The sequence below is a fragment of the Heteronotia binoei genome, chromosome 2 (genome assembly GCF_032191835.1).
Source record: "Heteronotia binoei isolate CCM8104 ecotype False Entrance Well chromosome 2, APGP_CSIRO_Hbin_v1, whole genome shotgun sequence".
Lineage (NCBI taxonomy): Eukaryota > Metazoa > Chordata > Lepidosauria > Squamata > Gekkonidae > Heteronotia > Heteronotia binoei.
The window spans coordinates 163,671,020-163,691,794 of record NC_083224.1 but is presented as its reverse complement, the minus strand read 5'-3'; the positions used below and the strand labels follow the sequence as shown (position 1 = coordinate 163,691,794).

At 40.4% G+C, this 20,775-nt stretch overlaps 1 protein-coding gene across 1 annotated transcript in view; it reads left to right on the top strand.

Moving 5' to 3' along the window:
* CDC73 (cell division cycle 73) overlaps window positions 1-20,775 on the top strand; it is a 131,925-nt gene that overhangs the window by 6,697 nt on the left and 104,453 nt on the right. The window contains exons 2-7 of the mRNA XM_060232376.1: window positions 6,306-6,411; window positions 9,506-9,575; window positions 10,048-10,110; window positions 10,192-10,244; window positions 10,978-11,066; window positions 12,798-13,014. Of these exons, the coding sequence (XP_060088359.1) occupies window positions 6,306-6,411; window positions 9,506-9,575; window positions 10,048-10,110; window positions 10,192-10,244; window positions 10,978-11,066; window positions 12,798-13,014 (598 nt within the window). The remainder of the gene's footprint in view (window positions 1-6,305; window positions 6,412-9,505; window positions 9,576-10,047; window positions 10,111-10,191; window positions 10,245-10,977; window positions 11,067-12,797; window positions 13,015-20,775) is intronic.

Genomic DNA, 20,775 nt, shown 5'->3' with positions numbered 1-20,775 from the left:
TATCTCTAGACCAAATAAGCGTGGCCCTTTTAAGATGGATGATTTCTCGCCCCCTGAGCTCCCACCCTTAGCGTTCACTGGAGAGGAAGAGTGGCAGAATATGGCAGCTGAGTAGGGAGAAAGTGTTTTGGGAGTTGTACTAGTGCATAATATAAACACAGAAAGCAAGTCCCCACCTGAAGCAATCTTATAGTTAGAACTTCAATAGTACAGAAACAACAGAAGAAGAGGAGGGAGAGTTTAACAAGGAGGAAAGGAAGTTCAAACACAGGCATGTTCAGGTAAAATAAACTAAAGTCTCCTGGCCAGTGTGGTATAGTGGTTGCTGGACTAGAATCTGGAAGACTTGAGTTCAAATCCCCAATCTTTCAGGAATTTAATTTGGTGGTGTTGGGCCACTTTTTCTGTCTCTCCCTCTCTCATTGTTACCCGGCCGGGTCAGAGAAGGATGCCTGCACACGCACGCAAGAGCACCCACAGGCTCGCGCGCTTCAAAGACAGCCCCCCCCCCCCGCCCCCAACCCCGGAAAGCAGCATGTGCGGAGAGGAGCCACTGGTTTTCGTGAGGCTTTTTTCCCTTTTTAAAAATGCCAGCTGGGAGGCCGCTCATCGCTTTAGATGCGTCAGCTTCTCTCCCCACCAGCCAGCAGGCCAAAGGATGCAGGGAGTCAAGGTGCAAATAAAAAGGGGGGGGGGGAGGAGCCATCTTTGCAATATTTTTTTAAAGTAGAAATCCTCCCTGCCCTGGATAATATCTTTTTACTGCGTTTTCCCATCCTCCATCTCTGGGGCAAAATTGGAAGCTGGAGAAATGGGAGACCATCTGCAATAAGGGCATTTACAGCCGAAGCGATACAGGGGAGGGAAGGGGGGAATGATCGTTGGTGGAAACTGGGGGTGGGGGGAGCACATCTCTGCCTGCGTGCAGCTACAGTCACAGACAAACACACCCGGCCAGCAGATCTCTTGCCTCTCCCCCTCCCCGTACAAACAGAGAACGACAGACGGAGCCTGTAAGCAAATGCAAGTCTGGTTTGCCCACCAGCAAGAAAAGGGAGAAAGGCTCGAAGAGCATCCACGCCCCCTTTCTCCTGCTGAATGAAAACTGCCCCCTTATTCTCCCCCGAAGCGAAAGCTGCAAGGCAGCAAATCCCTAGGAACAGGAGACAGAAGGTCGCTAAATACCGTAATGTATAGGTGGTTGCTTTGGGTTTTCGTTTCAAGGCTGCAAAGACAGCAGCCAGAGAGCGAGCAACCACAGAACTCAGAAAGGGCTTACTTCCAAGTAAGCATGCAAAGGATCGGGCTTGCACAGCACCTTTTCCCTCCACAGCAAAAGACAGCCTCTCGCCCCGTGACCCGTCCCTTGTGCTTTGGATCTACCGTATTTCCCCGAAAATAAGACCTACCCAAAAAATAAGCCCATCACAAATGCATAGAAATCCTGCTAGGGCTTATTTTTTGGGAAGGTCTTATTTTCGGGGAAATACGGTATCCCAACTGAAGTGCACCCGGCGTACAAGACGGCCCCCCCACTTGGAGGCATGTTTTTCTGGGCAAAAAAGTCGTCTTATACGCCAGCAAATACGGTAAATATCTTTGTGGTAGCTTACTGCAAAAATAAAAAACAAAACTTTATTGTAAAATGTGTTGGTAATGTACACTCCTTCACGTTGGCTCATACCTTTTTTAGGCTGACACTTTCAGGGAGTTTGATGACTTCAGGTCATAAATTCAGGCACTTTAATTTAATGCTTCATTTTAATTTACTCCAGGCAGATGTTATACTGGTATAGCTTATGCAGTTACTTTCTTGGTGGCTCTGAGAACACACACAGTTATTCCACTTCTCATGCTAATATCTCCTGTTGTTTCTAAGTCGGGGCTTCTATCTCTATACACCGGGAGAATTACCTGTTTCGCCTGACCTATGAGATTGTCCTTGTCTCTATCCAGGCCCTTTGGCAAGTTGCCTTTCCAGACTCTTAGTCTTTTCTCAACTGAGTAAAAGCTTTCTCTGCGAAGTGTGTGTGACTTTTTAACACCAAGGAGTTTTTCTATTTGAGGCTCTTTTTATTTAACTACCCTCTCTCTCTAGAGGTAATCAGCAGAACTTGGTCTCTAGCAATAGTGTCCTCTCAAACTGTCTGCTTCTTCACAAATCTTCTCTCTAGATCTGAATGCTCTGACCGACCCTCTCAACTCACTGTCTCACTGGTTCTTCCTCACCCTCAATTCCTCAGAATTCTAAGCAGTCTGAAGTCACAGCTCTTAGCCATGTGACCTAACAGCTCTCTTGGTTCCTTGCTGCTTATCTAAAAGCCTTGCAGTCCATCACAGTTGTGATTTAGAGGAGGGCAGGAGCTATGCTGGCAGCAGAGGATAGGACTTGCAATAGTGGGTTTAAATGAAGGGTGGGAAGTTATCGGCTGGATATTAGAAAAAAAATTTCACAGTAAGAGTTGTTCCAACAGTGGAATCAGCTACTTAAGGATGGGATGAGCTCCTCCTCACTGGTAGTCTTTAAGCAGTGACTGAACAAACACTTGTCAGGGATGTTCTAGGCCAGAGGTGTCAAATTCACCTGGATTCAGAGTCTGGATCTGACATAAATGACACTATGTATGGCCAGGCTATGTGTGCTATAAGTACTGGAGATATAAGCTTTATAAAAAGAGGTACTGGAGATATAAACTTGATAAAAATGATTTCAGAAGTTGAATGACAGTAGCAGGCTTGCTTGGATTAGGTGTGATATGCAGAGGGTTAGTAGGTGTGGAAAAATCAGCATTGGTAATGAGACAGGAAACCTACGTCTTGATTTCGTCCAGAAGGATTCAGTCCAGGAGGATGCAAAGAATAAATGGACAGAAGTCTGAAGATGTGAGTAGTGACTCATGAGAGCTTATACCCTACCACATATTTTGTTAGTCTTTAGGGTGCTATTGGACTCTTACTCTCTCTACTGCTATTAGAAACCACAATATTCAAAAACCAGTGGTAGGACATTTTAACCTTCTGGGGCATTCAGTTGCTGACCTAAAATTGGCAGTTCTCTTACAAAGGAATTTCAAATGGAGATTAGAAAGAGAGACTGCTGAGCTGCAACTGATAGTGAAGCTCAGAGCAATGAATCCTTCTGGACTGAATTGAGACCTAGGTTTCTTCTCCCATTGTCAATACTGCTGTGGTCATTTGGCATCTGAAACCACTTCAGTCTTGGAGATAAAAGGAGAGATGACTCACATTCTAACGATATCTGAAGAAGTGAGCAAAGACTCATGAATGTTCATGCCCTGCCATAATTTTTGTTAGTTTTTAAGGTGCTACTGTACTCTTGCTCCCTTATACTAATAAAGATTTCAAGCTGTACTGTTAGGTTTCTATTTTTTCCCCATCTGTTAGAACTGGAAAGGGGGATCTCTCCAAGTGAAATAATATGTGGATTTCAAACTGGACAAAATCCATGCAGTGATGATAATAAAATAGTTAAAAAGCAAAGGGGAAGGCGGTTAATGTGAAGAAAGCCTGCCAATGAGGTCGTCTGTGAATGTAATGCATGTATGTGTGAGAGATCAGGTCTCAAAGTAAAGAAGCAGAGCTGAGCAATCTTAATGTAAATTGTGCTTGTCTTTCTCTTCCTCTCTCCGAAAAAGTGTGCATGCATGCAAAAACTTATACCTGGAATAAAATTTCGTTGGTTTTAAGAGTGCTACAGGACTCCATCACTTTTTCAGGCACTCTCTCTTTTTCCTTCCCCCCTTTCTCCTTCCTTCTCCAAAGGAGGAGGAGATCTCAGCCAGTGGACCAAAGAGGTTTGGTGACCCAGCAACAGCCCTGAGGATGAAGCAGGATAGAACAATTGAGGAAGCTTTTCTCTGGGGCATGCACACTTTCATTTCTTCCCCCTTTTCTTCCTCCCGGAAGGAGGAAGAGGAAATCTCAGTCATTGGAGGGAAGAAAGGGCTTTGTGATGGGGCAGCAGCCCAGGAGGATAAAGCAAGAGAGAACCAGTTGCTTATGGACCTTGTTCTGACCTGCAGGCCACATGTTTAACACCACGGCTCTGGGCTGATCCTACACTGAGCAGGAGGTTGGACTAGATGGTCTGTATGGCCCCTTCCAACTCTGTGATTTGATGATTCTAGATGTAGCTGTCCAGACTTTTTTCTTTGTTATTGTGTGTGAACTGTGGTGTTTTCCTTCATTTCATTGGTTCCCAGGATAATGGTTGGTAAGTATGTAGTACAGTATTCTTGCTGCAGCTGAGGAAGAGTACACCAGTATAAAGACACAATAGATTGTCTCCACCGAACTATCACTGTCAAGATAGTGGATGTTTTTTCAAACAATAGTGTTTGAATCCATTATTGTTTTCAAACAAAAACACATTGCTTGAAAATGGATGGTTTTTCAAACCCTTCCATTTGAAAGCATTGAGTTACTGCCAGATAGAGATTATAATTGGAGAATTGGGTTCCCACTTTAATAGCCAAAAGTAATCTGATAAAGGACAGACTCCGAAATGTGAAACATCACCAGAATGGATAATCAATTTGGCTTCTATCCAGAATTTTCACCTATTTTGAATTCAAGAACTTAAGAGAAGTATTTTATTTTGTTGTGGGCATTTTGTTGTGAAGGAACTGTGTTGTGATTATTTCATTGTTTGCAATTTGTTGCATGCCTGTGTGCACCACCCAGGTGTCGGAGCCTTTCACTGCGGGCTTTTTAAGGAATGTTATTGTAACGGTTCTCTATTTAGAATCAGTTTCATAAGAAACGATACTGTTTGAAAAACCATCCATTATTTTGACAGTGATAGCTCAGTGGAGACAATCTATTGTGACTTTATACTGGTTTCCTTTTTACCAAGGGTTTCATTATATTGCTAAGGCGGGTTAAATCAGTGTGAGAACTCCTGGGACTCCTACACAGGCTGCATTTAGGTTGCGAAGGGGAAGAAGTGTCATAGAAATATAATGTTACTATTATTAAAATGAGGGATTCTGTCAATTTTATGTCAAAACTTATCGAACAGTCAAACTTACCTTGTTTGAATGAGATGATCAGATATGAGCTGATCACCTAGTCTGGTTAGCTGGCAGTGAGCAATTTAAGTACTTGTCAAGCAGGTTTGTATTTTGTTTGTTCAAAATTTTACATGAGCAAAGTGCCCATCCAAACAGATTGTCAGCCATTAACTAAGAACTACTTAGGTTTACATTGAGGGTTGGCATTTTTTGAAATACATTTATTTATGAGTGATCATCTGTCTGCAGTTGCATCCACACTGAATCATTATTCCCCCACCTCCTTTTTTTTTGTCTACCATTCAATTGAAAGCCTTTTGGAGGCTTTTAAAAATTAGTGATTGCTATGAAGCTTGTGTGATCTAACATTTAGAGCAATGTGTTGCCATGATTGCTGAACTTTTTGTTTTGTAGTTATAAGGGGAAATGTTGAACATCTTATGCTACAGTTGACACTTACTGTAAAATGTTCAGCTCCGGAGTAGATTGCTCGTGCCACTTTCTTGCCCACAGAAAGATGTTCTAGAAGAAATGCTTGATAATTAATTACTCTTGCTGCAAGAAAATATTTCTGTGGAAAAAAGTCTTGCTGTACAGTATTGTACTGTGGCCAGATTTTTCATTCCATTCTTAGTCTGTAACCATCAGCATTAGTTTGGCCTTTTAAAATTTTGTGTCTTGTGCTGGTGGAACTACTTTGAGATAAAGTCATATCACATATTTCATCCAGAGTTTATTGGTGCAGGTTCTGATACATTAGTTTATTACATTGATCCTACCTTAAGTCCTAGTTGAATTAAATAAAGCTTAACGGTGAGGGCAAGGAAAAGAAGATTTTGCAGTTTTAACCCTGTAGGCTCAGGCCAGGGGAAATCATTGTGGTTGTCAATGTGAGAAAAGATAAAATGTCCATCAGCTGTGATGGGGAAGAGAGCAAGCAAGTTGGCTGACTTTCCTTGGCAAACTTTGCAAAAGTTTTATTGCACACATGCATATCTGTAATGTCGTCTTAAAATATAACTTGGGTAGCTGAACTTTGACTGCTAAAATCTTTAGCACCCTATTTAGTATAGAGTCCTTAAGAAACTACCCAAGAGATTTGCCAGCATATGGGCAATCTCACTCTGGTTCTAAACACAGCTGCTCAACCTACATGCTTATTTCAGTACATCAGCGCAGTTAGTCTTCCCAGCTCACGTACAGAACAGAAATAATGTTTATATATGTTGTTTCCAAACTATTTTTAAGCTCTGTGTTTTCCATGTTTTACAGGACTGGAAAAGAAGGCCAGCCCAGAGAGTATTATACTTTGGATTCAATTTTGTTCCTGTTGAATAATGTACATCTTTCACATCCTGTTTATGTCCGGCGTGCTGCGGTAAATATATTTCACAGAATCTAGTTCTGATGTTACTTGGTGAAATTCTTGGGTTGCCTGCTTGTCACCTGTATGCTTATATCATTTTAGAGTGACATTTTACGCGAAAGGATTCCCAAGGCAGTAACTGCAAAATCACAGTCCTGCAACACATTACTTAAATTGGACACATTTGCATCAGTGTACTTAGCTCTCATGTTTCGCAACCACTTTTTGTGGATTTGGAATTCTACATTAACTTTTCAGCAGGCACTGGAGGTATTTTGGGATGGAGTCAGATAAAGCTTTTAGGACTAAAGAGAGGGAGTGGCAGTTATGCTGAGTGAAATTCAGTCATTGCTGCTTGGGCCATTTAATTATTGTAATGTACTCAGAATATAGGTTTTTCTTCTTGCTGTAGGCCAATACAGTCATAACTTCAGCTCCTTTTTAACAGCAATTCATGAAATGGTGGTCAGCCTTTTCTGACACTTTACTCTCAGGGTCTCCTGTCTCCCTCTCCCATTTCACTCAGCTTCCTTGGAATGACTTTAACAACACTAAGCCCTACTAGAATTTCTAATAACCCAGGATCTGAAACTGATTTTAAGGTGGTTTGAGGTCTAGATTCAGGGAAGTTCTGGTTATCCTTAGCAGCAGAGGGAATGTCAGTTGATCATGAATTGCCTGACCTACATTGGAAAAGGATCATTTGCTCTGGAAGAGAAAGAGTTGTGAAGTGGGAGCAGGCTTCTCTAAGGTTTGCCCCTAGTTTGCTAACTGTGATTAGCAGAAAGCTGGCATTGCATTGGCACAATTCCTGTAAGTCAGTGTCCAGTTTTCTGCTGCTGCGCACTTAGTCTCTGTGCCGTTCTCTCTCCAATTGAGTACACATCTCAGTCTGTGTGCCATGTGCCTTTGGCTCAGAACTGAACATTTCAAATTCAGAAGATCAGGATTTCATGAAATCAGGCCCTTTCCACTATTTTTCCACTCCTACTAAGTTGTCAAATGTATGGGTGGTATGTTTCCTGTGACATCATCATGTGATACAAAATGCTAGATCCATGATAATTGATGGCAGAGTTGTCTATTCAGACTGGCTTGATGCTGGAGCAGAGACCCTCTCAGTCTAAAGAAGTTGCTATTCCATCTCTATAGTCAAAGTGTTCACTCTTATCAATTGCAATTTTAAATAATGGCAGATGTCTTGTAATGGTACTACCCTTGTTCTATCTAATAGAAGCCACCCATTTTGTCTGGGTTTGTTCTCTGTCCATTTTAGCCTTACAGCTTGTAATCTTGCACATTGTTGTGGTACTTCTGCTTATTTTCCTGCTTGATCTGTGCTTTGCATTGCTCCTCAAAGAACAAGATAAAGCTTCAAAAGGAGAGCAAGTAGATACACTATAAAGGATGTTTGTTGTAAAGTACCTCTTAGAAACAGCCACTTTGCTGTAGGAGCTCAGAGAACGAACAATGGGAACCCAGCTCTAAGAACAGAGATAATTTTAGTACCACCAGGGGAGTGGGGAAACACACAGAGTCTTTGTGACTTCACATGCATTTTTGTACTGGCAGCTGTGAGCAAATGAAATACTTCTAAAATCATGTTTTCAAACATTAAATTTCCTGTGATATGTTAACACCTTAGTCTTATATGCCCTGGATCTCTGTGGCACTTAGGCATATTTTGGTTTGCAGAAATTACAGGAAGCCATATTCTTCTTTTATAAGTTAACTGTTATTTTAATTGAGTGTGTTTAAAAATATTTCAGTTATTGTTATTTTTAACACTACATGCATAACATTGCATGTAACATTCTACAACATTGTTATCTCTCCTAAGGCATTGAAAAAGTGCATTCTAGAAAACCAAATATGTACTAATCAGAATTTGAAGAATGAAGAATTGTGATTGTAACAGTACTCATTTTGTTATGTGGTAGGAAGTTGGTGAAGTCAAAGCCATATGGTGAGTGTATGACAGAGCAGGGATTTGAACACAGATCCCCCAGTTCTTTAGACACTGGAACACACTAAATAATTATATATCATTTCCTGGCCATGTCTAGGTTTTTTGGCCTTAACCCTTGTGGTCCTTCATTGCCAGCCATGCACTGTGAGGGCTGTATTGCTCCTGAATATGTCTTTTCAGAAAGGTAAAAAATATTGTTAAAATCATTAATCAGGTATCCCCTGACTGTTCCAGACTTAATTAAATGTGTTTAAATGGAGCCAGCTAAAATTAATTTAAAATGAACCGTTACAGTGCTGTTGGTAAAAAAAAAAAAAATCTGAAGGTTTCATCCCTTTGTCCGTTCTGCTGTGTTTGATCACACTGAAATGATAATGCATTGATATTCCCTTTTTTATGTCTTATGTGCCACTGAATGCAAGCTCATATAATATGCTAGTTGCGGTTATTTCTAGAAGAACAGACTTTGAAATGAGGCAGTTTGAAGTGGTCAAGATAATGTGCTTATTGGCTTTTCTGCCTGTGACTTTCATTTCCTTCTCCCAACTGAGCAGTTACCTTTTCCCCTCATGATGTGTGAAAAAAGGATGAAGCATCTTTTTTTCAGGCAGACCTGTGCTGGAAGCTACTTGTCTAGAAGAAGCAACTGGTAGTGGCACATATTTCCATGCAACATATAGTTTGTCCTGCAGGTATTAATGGTGTAGTGCCCAAAGCAGAATCTTCTTCTTTCACATGCCATGCAAAATGTTTCATTGGTATCCTGTGGACCTTGTGCCTGAAGCAATCCCCAAGCATTCTTGGGGTGGAAATAGATGGCTTTCATGCAACACTTAGTGACTGCTGTTACTGGTTGGAGTAGTCATAGCTGCAAGTCCTTGAGGTCCTGGTCCTTGCCAGTTTGAACCTCTCTTACCAGTGCTGGCATTTGTGCAAAACAGAATTCACACCTGCTCTTTTTCTGGGTGCTGGCATTTTATTGGCAAGCTGGTATATTTGCCATGTTTGTCTACACTGAGGGATAAGAAATGGTTCGACACCAAGCTTTATTGCATAATCTGTTAGTTTGGGTTTGTTTTGAAACTAAGCTTCTTAAGGTACTGTTGGTTTCTAATACCAAACTTGCCTTCTTTTTAGACTGAGAACATTCCAGTGGTAAGAAGACCTGACAGAAAAGATCTACTTGCATACCTAAATGGGGAAACATGTGAGTTAAGTTCATTTAACTTTCTCATTTTTTTTACAAGTTATAGTATTTGTAGCTGGGAAGCCTTGGATTTCCTCAAACATTCAGAGGCCAAGTAGTACTAACCTACTTTCCTCTAATGATATTTAAGCTTAGCCTATATATGAATCAGAAATCCTGGAATCCTAACATGAAATTTGGGTGAAGATCTGAATAGATCCTTGAGTGCTCTTGACTGTCTACAGCCAAAAAACAAAAGGGCAAGAAATAGTCCAATAAAATGTGTGCTAAGTAAAGTTGGCAATCAGGGATATTGTTTGTGCTTGATATATACTGTATGCACAAGATGCCTGGTAAGGAAAAACAGTTCTTTTTATTATTGCCCAGTTATCCTTTCTACTCTTTCCTCTCCCCCCCCCCCACTGATTGCTTTGTGCCTGTACCTTTTAAAAATAATCATTATTATTGGTGTTTTCTCATTTGTGCTATCTAGCAACATCATCAAGTATAGACAGAAGTGCACCACTTGAAATAGGTCTTCAACGATCCACTCAAGGTATGATTTAATTATCAAGGGCAGTAATGATACCATTTTGTGAAAGGCCGCCCCATTAATAACTTTTAAATTTTTTTGTAGTTAAAAGAGCAGCGGATGAAATACTAGCAGAAGCAAAGAAACCAAGAATAGAAGTAAGATAGTAATGTTGTCTTGTCATTTACATATATACCTCTTTGAATAAATGTATTTTTATTGTGTCTCATGAATGCAGTCCATGTTTCATGATTGTATAAGGGAAGGAATGTCTCCTCAATAAAAATCACAATCTGTAAAGCTTAAGCAAAGGGCTAGTATTGATACTTGGTACTTTGTTTTTGCTTGAACTGTTTTTGAAACTCTTTTTCAGTTTCAGAAATGGCCAGTTCTGCTGCTGGCGGTGGAGCTATGAGGTGGAATTTTGTTTGAGAAGAAATAAGTTTATAGCCTTCCTCTGTTCATGGGACTGATTTCACAGTTTATTTGGTCCTGCCTTATAATAAGGCAAGCCTTGTTAACAACTTCCTCCCTGATCGCATGAAATATCAGGAATGCATTCTGTACTATAGGAACTTTTGAGTTAAGCTTCAGATGTTAATGATCCGCAACATCCATTTGGTTTCCTGTTAAAGCAGTTTGGTTAACATTGGCTATTAAATACTAGTGGATAAGAGTAAGGGAGAGTTATACTGTGAACAACCAATGCAAGTTTCTAGTCTTAATCTCAGCATCCTTGTTTCACTGCTTGGTGGACTTGGGCTGATTGTGACTCTTCAGTCTGAAAAAACTTATTGTAGTCTAGTAAAGGGTTCCTTTGCAGGACCCATCAGGCAGCTTCTCTATTGCTATATGCTTCTCCTCAAAGGAAGGCCACTGTTTTTTTCCTAGGATGAAGAGTGTGTACGTCTGGACAAAGAGCGACTGGCAGCTCGGCTGGAAGGGCACAAGGAAGGCATTGTGCAGACTGAGCAGATCAGGCAAGCTTTGCTTTCTTCATGATATTACAGTATTTACTCATAAAGAAGAAGACCCTAAATGTGAAGGCAGCCCCCCTAAAAAGTTATATATATATTTTACTGGATATAACTGTTAACATGTATGCAGTTGTAAGCCCTCTTTTTTTGGGATGGTATACCTGGGAAAAAACCCTGATTATACAGTATATTTTAGTTGTACAGTAATTTGAGAATTGTGAAATGTTTTCATGGGGCACCTCTCTCAACACATAAGCTTTTCTGAATATATTACAGCAAAAAATGGGCAATGCTTTAATATTGCCATTTCAGGGAAATGCCATTTCATGGAAATAACAATGATAGCATCAAACATATGGCTACTTTTTTCAAGAATTATTCTAATAGGAAAATACCTGTTTTAATGGGGCACACTGAAAAGGTCAGAAAATGTGATATGTGCCTTCCATTTAAGCAAAGAGCCTGGCATTCCCAACATCCTTTGTACAGAATGGGCAGTTAAATCCTATTCAGATTTAATAGAAGAGAAGATCCCATTGAATTCATTAGGGTTTGCTCTCAAATTTCCTGTCTCAAGACTAAATTACAGCTTGGACAGGAAATCTGCCTGACCCTGGGCAAGTCAGTTTTACAACTTTTTTATGTATCTGAGAAGAGAAAGCAGGGAGGGGATGGAGAAGTTTCTAAAGATGCTAGCAGGTTCAGTACTCTCATTGAAAAGCAGATGCTGTTGATGAGAGGAAAATGGCATCAAGATTTAGAAAGATAACTGCAGGATCTTGTTGAAGCATGTAACGTGGGGCTTCCCACAGCATAGGCTGACAACTTACTTACCTCTGATTTTCCTGAGGGTCCACATGCCTCAAACAGGATAGTACTGCCAAGAAGGATAGGTGGATTTAATGTGCATAGCAGGCAGTAAGATTTATGCTATCAATAGACAATCACAGTTCTTCCCTCTTTGTTGTATATTCTTTATCTTAAGTGTTGTTTCTGGAAAAACAGGATAGTAAGAATTACTGCTTGCTTCCTTTCTGTAACCATATACATATGGCCTGGAGTCTGGACTCATTACTAGGTAGATGAGTATCAATATAACAAGATCATAGTCCTTTAGTCCTAATGATGATATCTCTTCAGTAGTGACAAACAGTGGATGTCTCGTAAATTCTTACCTTTGGGGTTCATCACAGCACCCTCTCAGTCCTGTCATCCTTGGCTGAACTGAGAGGAGACCACAGAATTAGAAGAATTTAATAGGTCACTTACGTTTCTGGTACTGAATATGGGAAGAAGGGAAATACAGAGGAATGGCAGAGCCACTAAGAGTCCCCATCGTTGATGATTAATTGCATGTACATAACACTTAAAATATTGTCTTCAGCCAAAAGATGGAAGTAGAGCTCTGGTATGTTGCTTTAATTTCCTTCCCCATTCTCTTTTGATATGTGTAGGGTTTTTAAGAAATTTTTGTGAGTCCCTTGTGGGGGGGAGGAACTAACAGGACTTTCAGTGTCTCTGGAAATTTCCAAGTTTAGCCCTAGGACAGTGAATTCGTTTATCTTTGCATAGTAATACTTTGATGTTTTGTTGTAAAACTAAGGAAAGTAATTTTCTGGAGTAATCGGTTAATTGTTGTTTGTACTGCCCAGCACTGATTTAGGCCATTCAACTGAATCATATAAATGCTGGCCTGTGACTGTGCTTAGTTTGTCTTTTGCAATGCTTTTCTAGGTCCTTGTCTGAAGCTATGTCTGTGGAAAAAATTGCTGCTATCAAAGCTAAAATCATGGCCAAGAAAAGGTCCACTATCAAGACAGATTTGGACGATGACATAACTGCTCTCAAGCAGCGAAGTTTTGTAGATGCAGAAGTTGATGTAACCAGGGATATTGTCAGCAGGGAAAGGGTGTGGAGGACAAGAACTACCATTTTACAAAGCACAGGGAAGGTAAGAGTTTGTTCATCGTATTTGTTTCCAGCCACTCGGAAGATGATGGTTTTGTTCATCTTATTCAGTAACTAAGCTGAAGTACATTCAGACCACCTGATGGCGCACATTGCCAATATTTACCTTGGCGACTCATTTCTGTTTAGCTATATTTTGATTATGGTGGTTGCTTGTTAATCTCATTGCACCTCTTAATATGTTATTTAGGATTTTCCCACTAAGCACTAGAAGTATGTTTGACCTAAGAACATAAGACAAGCCATGATGGATCAGGTCAGTGACCCATCCAGTCTAACTTTCTTATCACATAGTGGCTAAAAAACCAGGTGGCATCAGGAGGTCCACCAGTCGGGCTAGGACACTAGAAGCTCTCCCACTGTTGCCTCCCGCTCAAGCACCAAGAATACAAAGCATCACTTGCCCCGACAGAGTTCACCACCTCCTGTGGCAGTAAATTTCACATGTTAATCTTTGGGAGAAGAAGTATTTCCTTTTATCCATTCTAACCCGACTGCTCAGCAATTTCATTGAATACCCATGAGTTCTCGTATTGTGAGAAAGAGAGAAAAGTACTTCTTTCTCTACCTTCTAAGTCCCGTGCATAATCTTGTAAACCTCTATCATGTCACCCCTGCAAGCTAAAACCCTAAGCACTCTTAACGTTTCTTCATAGGGAAAGTGTTCCAAACCTTTCATCATTCTGGTTGGCCTTTTCTGGACTTTTTCCAATGCTATAATTTTTTTGAGGTGTGATCAGAATTGTACACAGTATTCCAAATGAGGCTGCACCATTGATTTATGCAGGGGCATTATGATACTGGCTGATTTGTTTCCAATTCCTTTCCTAATAATCCCAGCATAGTGTTGGCCTTTTTAATTGCAGTTGGTCAGTTTCCGCCAGTTCGGACCCCATCAGTGTGTATTTATGGTTCAGATATTTGGCCTCAATGTTGCATTACTCTGCCCCTGACCACATTGAACTTCATTTGCCACATTGATACCCATTTGCCCAGCCTCGACATCCCTTTGGAGTGCCTCACAATCCTCCCTAGTTCTCACCACCCTGAACAATTTAGTGTCATCCACAAACTTAGCCACTGCTTACTCCCAACTCCAAATCATTAATGAACAAGTTAAAAAGCATTCGACCCAGTACTGAGCCCTACGGTACCCCACTGCTTACCATCCTCCACAGTGAAAATTGCCTATTTGCACTCACTCTCTGTTTCCCATTAATTAGCCAGTTTGGTGTAGTGGTTAAGTGTGTGGACTCTTATCTGGGAGAACCAGGTTTGATTCCCCACTCCTCCACTTGCACCTGCTGGAATGGCCTTGAGTTAACCATAGCTCTGGCAGAGGTTGTCCTTGAAACGACAGCTGCTGTGAGAACCCTCTCAGCCCCACCCACCTCACAGGGTGTCTGTTGTGGAGGGAGAAGATATAGGGGATTGTAAGCCACTCTGAGTCTCTGATTCAGGGAGAAGGGTGGGGTATAAATCTGCAATTCTTCTTCTTCAATCCACGAGAATACTTGTCTTTTTACCCCATTTCTTTTGAGCTTATTTAGGAATTTTTGTTGAGGAATTTTATCAGAAGCTTTCTGGATGTCAAGGTAAACAGCATCTATTGGGTCCTCCTTGTCTACATGTTTGTTCACCCCCTTAAAAAACACTAACAGGTGAGACAAGATCTTCCCTTATAGAACCCATGCTGAGTCTTCCTCAATAGCTTTTGTTCATCAATGTGCCTACTAATAACGATTTCCACCAACTTACCTGGTATTGACGTCAGAATGACTGGCCTGTAATTTCCCAGATCTCCTCTGGAACCTTTTTTAAAGATGGAGGTGACATTAGCTATCTTCTAGTCCTCAGGAATGGAGGCAGATTTTAATGAAAGATTACATATTTTTGTCAGGAATTCCACAAGCTCACATTTGAGTTCTTTCAGAACTCTTAGATGTATGCTATCAGGGCCTGGTAATTTGTCAGTTTTTAAATTGTATATCAGTCGTAGGACCTCCTCTCGTCTCCTCAGTCTCACTCAGATCTTTCAACACACCTCCCAAAACAGCGGTTCTAGAGTGGGCAAGCACTTCTCATCTTCCACAGTGAAGACAGAGGAAAAAAATGCATTCAGCTACTTGGCCATTTCCCTATCATTCTTCAGTAATCTTTTTTTAACCCACAGTCATCCAAGGGCCCCACTGTCTCCCTGACTGGTTTCCTGCTTCTAATGTATTTGAAGAAGGTCTTATTGTTGGTCTTTGGTGTGTGTGTTTTTTTACAATATGCTCCTCATATTTCCTTTTTGCCTGCCTGATCACAGACTTCCAGTTTATTTGCCACAGCCTGTGTTCCCTTTTATTAACCTCATTCAGACTAGCTTTCCACCACTTAAAGGAGCCCTTCTTACCTTTTACAGTTTCCATTACTTTGTTAACCATGCAGGCCTTTTTCTATATCTATTTGAGCCTTTCTTAACCTGCGGTATACATTTTATAAGAGCTTCTGGGATTGTAGTTTTAAATAGTCTCCAAGCTTCCCCAAGGATTTTGACCTGTTTTACCTTTCCTTTCAGTTTTCCTTTTCACATGCTCTCTCATCTTAGAGAAGTTACGCTTTTTAAAGTTAAAAGTGGTTGTGGGCAACATTATGGTCACTGTTCCCAAGTGGTGCAATCACTTACATCTCTCACCAGGTCTTGAGCATTACGTAGGACCAAGTCCAGGATCACTTCTCCCCTGTGACCATGTGCTCCATAGCACAGTCATTGAGAGTGTCTAGAAATTCAGTCTCTTTCTCCTGACTTAAAACCACCTATTACGATACAGTTATTTCATCTAGCTGCTATCTTTAATTCTTTCATCATTTTAACAAACTCCCAGACTTAAGCTTCCTTTTTGGGCCCACTGTTTCTCCTACTGTCTCGTTCTTACTGGACTGTATACCCTCTCTGACATACAGAATCACCCCACCTCCAACCCTTTCCACCCATCTTTTTGTTATAATTTATATCCAGGAATCACCACATCCCACTGATCTTCCTCATCCCACCAAGTTTCTGAAGTGCCCACAGTGTCTATATTTCTCCCCAACATTAATCTTTCCAACTCCCCGATTTTACCTTGGGCACTTCTAGCATTTGCATATAAACATCTATAGTTTCCCAGGCATGTTAGGCCCACAACCTTCCTCCAGCTGCCTTGAGACTTTGCTGGGCAGTCCATATTGCTTGCCACTGTCTCAGTGAACAGCTCTAATCTATTGCCCTGTAGAAAAGTGATAGCTAACCCTTCAGCTCTTTGAGATGACCCATCCCAAACCAGAGACATTTTATCTCCTGTTGGCTTTCCCCCAAGATTCAGTTTAAAAATTGCTCTGCCATCTTTTGGATTTTAAGTGCCAGCAGCCTAGTTCCTTCTCAGGACAAGTAGAGAAGACCATCTCTTTTGTACAGCTCCCACTTGTTCAGAAAAGCACTCCAGTGTCTAATAAACTTGAACCCTTCCTCCCTACACCATCATCTTATCCATGCATTGAGACTCCTGATTTAGGCCTGTCACTCTGGCCCTGCACATGAAGCAGGTAGCACTTCTGAGAAGGCTACCTTGGAGGTCCTGACCTAGAGTTTCCTGCCTAGCTGCCTAAATTTTTCCTCCAGGACCTCACAACTGCATTTCCCCACATCATTGGTGCCAACATGTAATGGCTTCTCCCTTATTTATCTTCCAGTTCAGACTTTGATTTCCCTCCTCCCCTGGTAAAAATGGGAGTAGACAGAGCTGGCAAAGTAGATGTTTTTAAAGCCTTTTTTAAAAAAATGAAATATCTTTTTAAAGTTTTAAAAGTTCAAGTTTAAGTTTTTAAAGATGAAATGGGTTTCGTCAAAGTCTCATCTGGGGGTGCTGTTTCTTTTGTACTCTCTTACTTTTCATGCTAATTTAAGGAATGATAAATAGGAATAGAGATGCTATTTATGCCAGAAACATGAACTTAGAATAACTGAAGTCAGTGTGCTGGTGCTGTGTTAGCTCCATCCAGTATGCTCTGTGCCTTGGCACTGAGCGTCAGTTCCAAAAGGAAGGTGGTTGATAATCACAGTGTCCATCCTCCTCTCTTTCCTTGCCCCTGCCTGGTCACCTTAGGAGGTAGTGAATGATTTCTTCTCAGCTGTCTTTTGCTCAGGGTTAAATGGTTCAAACAGGCTTTTAAGCCCCTCCCATTTGCCTAGCCTCTCAGGGCCTTCCTGGGCTCTCTGACTTCCATAGAAGAAAAGGAGTTGGTTGGGAGCTGTGGCAGAGGACTGCACTTTCCTATTTATGCTACAACTTGGTGTTTAGATGCTGAAGCCACTTGTAGCCTTCTGCCACTCTCTCTGTATGATGGCCTTGCAGGGTGTGGCAGGGTCCTGAAGCTACCAAGAGAAAATTAACTCAGTATGTAGCAGCACTGATAACAGCAGGCCTGTTTGTTTATAGATGGTCCACCAGGGAGAAGGAACATTCTTGGCTTCTATCCCATTAACGTTTTTGTACACAAGTAAATGTTTGCTATGTGTACATTTTCCACACTTCTTCCTGAGTTCTCAGTGTGTTTGTGGAGGGATGTTGGGTTGAATTTTGTTGCCTTAAAACCATCAACATACCAAATTAATATTTCTCACATATGCTGGCCGGTAGCTGTTAAATTATAAACAAAAGGCAATATGAAGATGTGATTGGAATGAGGTTGGATCATTCAAAGGTGGGAGAGAGAGATAAGTGCCAGTGTATTGTATAACTGGGGTATTCCCTGATACACAAATTTATAAACTGCTGGATAAACAAACTAGGTGCTGAACCTTGCTGATTATGAGTAGGGGAAAAATAAATGGGCTTGATTCAGACGGGGGAAATTTTTTGGCTCCATTATATCCTATGGGGATCATTATAGTGAATGATTTTCTCCTTGGTATGCTAACCCAATTAAAAGCTCTGATATATGGGTAATGAAATCAGATCCTTTGATCTGTATTTGGCTGAATTAAGACCAGTATTTATTAGGGGTTTTTCCCAGCTCAGTTTATACTGAACGCACACCCCTAGTTGGCAAGTTTATTTCACCCTATCTGCTTCCATGGGGCACCTTGTGTTCATAATGTCAGAGTATGCGTAGTCCCATTCATTAAAATTTTGGTCTATCCAAACTGGGCAATAGATTTGTAACTGTCACTGTCCTGAAAGGTGTGGCAAGAAAATATGTGTAACCCAACATGTGAGAAACTAAACAAATGTTCAGGTTCTGTTTTCTTTGTTTATTGAAAAACATTCAGAATCTGGTTTCCAGGTGGATGGGACCAGTGAAAATTACATGGTGTCTCCAGGTTTTGGAAATTGGAGGTACAAGTTTTGATTTTTCAGGCATATGATTGGCTAACTGTAGGCTGTGAAATAAATTACAGTTCATGTGGTGCTTCTGAGAGTGATGGCTTTAGATTTTAGTGATGAACCTTTTAGAAAGTAATCTAAAAATAAACACATTACATTGATTTGTTTGAATACTGTTTAAAGTTGCCTTTTTCATTCTTAGAGCGAACACTTAATAATGGCCTAAACATGTTTTGCTTCAGTGCCAATAAATATTGTCTTGTACACTAGAAAGTTTTGTAGAACATATGAGAAATCTGAAGCTTCATGACACCAAGATCTTGTTAAAGTAATCATTTTATTGACAACTAAAAGTGGTGTTGGATAGGCAGGCAGCTGAACTGTTCTTGTCAGATCTTATGATTCTAGTCCATAAGAACTTGAATGATTGTCTGGTTCAGACACGTTGAAAGCAATAATTGTTTTAAAAATCTTATTTCATCGGATGCAATGATGTCCCTGCTTGTAATCCTTAATATTTGCTCTCTTAGTAATCTAGTTGTATATTTTAGCATTAAAAAACAGGTACTATTCATTGATAATTTAAAATGTTGGTAGTAAGGATTTTTAAAAACCAAATCCAAATAACTTTGAACAAGATTTACAATACACAGTGTAGTCTGTTTGCAATCTGCCTTTTGTTTTGTAACAGTGGGAATTGTAGTTGAAATAGTTATGAAGGTGAATTTCAGATGAGTGGATAGGTGAGTGCTTTGAATTTGTGCCCTCTAGATGACACAGTGCTACTCCTATGGATACAGTCAGAATTGTTCTTTTGTTCCTTTTCTGGCTGGCTTTGTGTTTCTCTTTCTGCTTCATTTTGTAGCATCTACCCATCTCATGCTTCTGACCATACTGGCATTCTTGAAGGGAACCACATCAGAATTTTGGAACTAGGATTAAGGATTGTTTCCTCTTTGCTAATCTGCTTGCTTGTCACTGCCCCACAGCTATCTTTCTGCACTGATTAGTATTACAGATCTGTTCTTGCTTTCATTTACTCAGCATAACTTCACATTTGCATTCTCTTTGCTGAATAATATAATTCCCAACTTCCCAAACTGCCAGCACTGCCTGCGGCGTTCTAAGTTCTTCTTAACTTGGCAATTGTGGCCTCTTTTGAATTCTTACCCTTGGATATATTCTTGGCTCTTTTTGTAACCTAGAATTCTTTAAATGTCTGTATGTCTTAGTATCATTCAGTTTAAACTTGTTTCCTTACATTGGCTGGCAGTGAGGCTTTTTGTTCTGAGAGAATTTCATTCTCAAAGTAGTCTCTGTAGTACCTGCTATTTCAGGAAACTTGAATTCTTAAATGGCCACCCTTTTAGCAAGGGCTTTGGATTGTTTTTAAGATGCTCTGCTGGTTTAAGTCTACTTCATAAGCCTACAGTTCAAAGATACAAAAAGCGTAAAAAGAGGATCTGCTTTTTTCATCTAATGGATCATTCTCTCTCTAAGCACTAGGTGGTAGCCTTGTTCCATGTCTCTGAAACTGTAAACTGGAAGATTGAATTTGAGAACCAGAGGAGTCAGTTGCATGCTCGTAGTGCTGAGGCTGATTTCCCCTGTTGTCGGCTTATTCAGACTACAGATTTCAGTAATTGTGTTTTAAGTGTCCAACAGCATGAATTATGAGTCTCATAGAAATTTAAATCAAGGCAACGTCAATCATCAATTAAAATGACTAATTTAAATAATTGATTTAATACACATTTTCGTTGTGTAATTCATATGTATCTTAAACAGGATTGCATACTAACTGGTTGTGGAAACAATTTAAACATCTTTGTTTACAGTTATGGAAACTCTTTATTCTACATAGGAATATTATCCTGGACTTCTGGTCATGCTTTTTGCATTATGAAAACATAATCCACTGAAACAGTGTATTTTCACTTGGCTTTCTATATATGTGGAAGGACACTGTTTGCCTGTAGACAAAGTTAGGTATTGTTGAGGGGTGTAGAATGATCTTAGAAGCAAGAACTGGTAGTTTCAGGGGAGAGTAATATTTTCCTGTGACATGGAAAATAAGTCGCCATACTTGGTTTATAGAGTCATGAATACAGATAATTTTGTAATCACAATAAAAATATGGTGCATTTATTTATATTAAGTTTATATAAAAAGGTAAAGATAGTCCCCTGTGCAAGCACCAGTCGTTTTCGACTCTGGGGTGACGTTTCACAACGTTTTCACAGCAGACTTTTTATGTGGTTTGCCATTGCCTTCCCCAGTCATCTACACTTTCTCCCCAGCACGCTGGGTACTCATTTTACCGACCTCGGAAGGATGGAAGGCTGAGTTGACCTGGAGCCGGTTACCTGAACCAGCTTTCACTGGGATTGAAC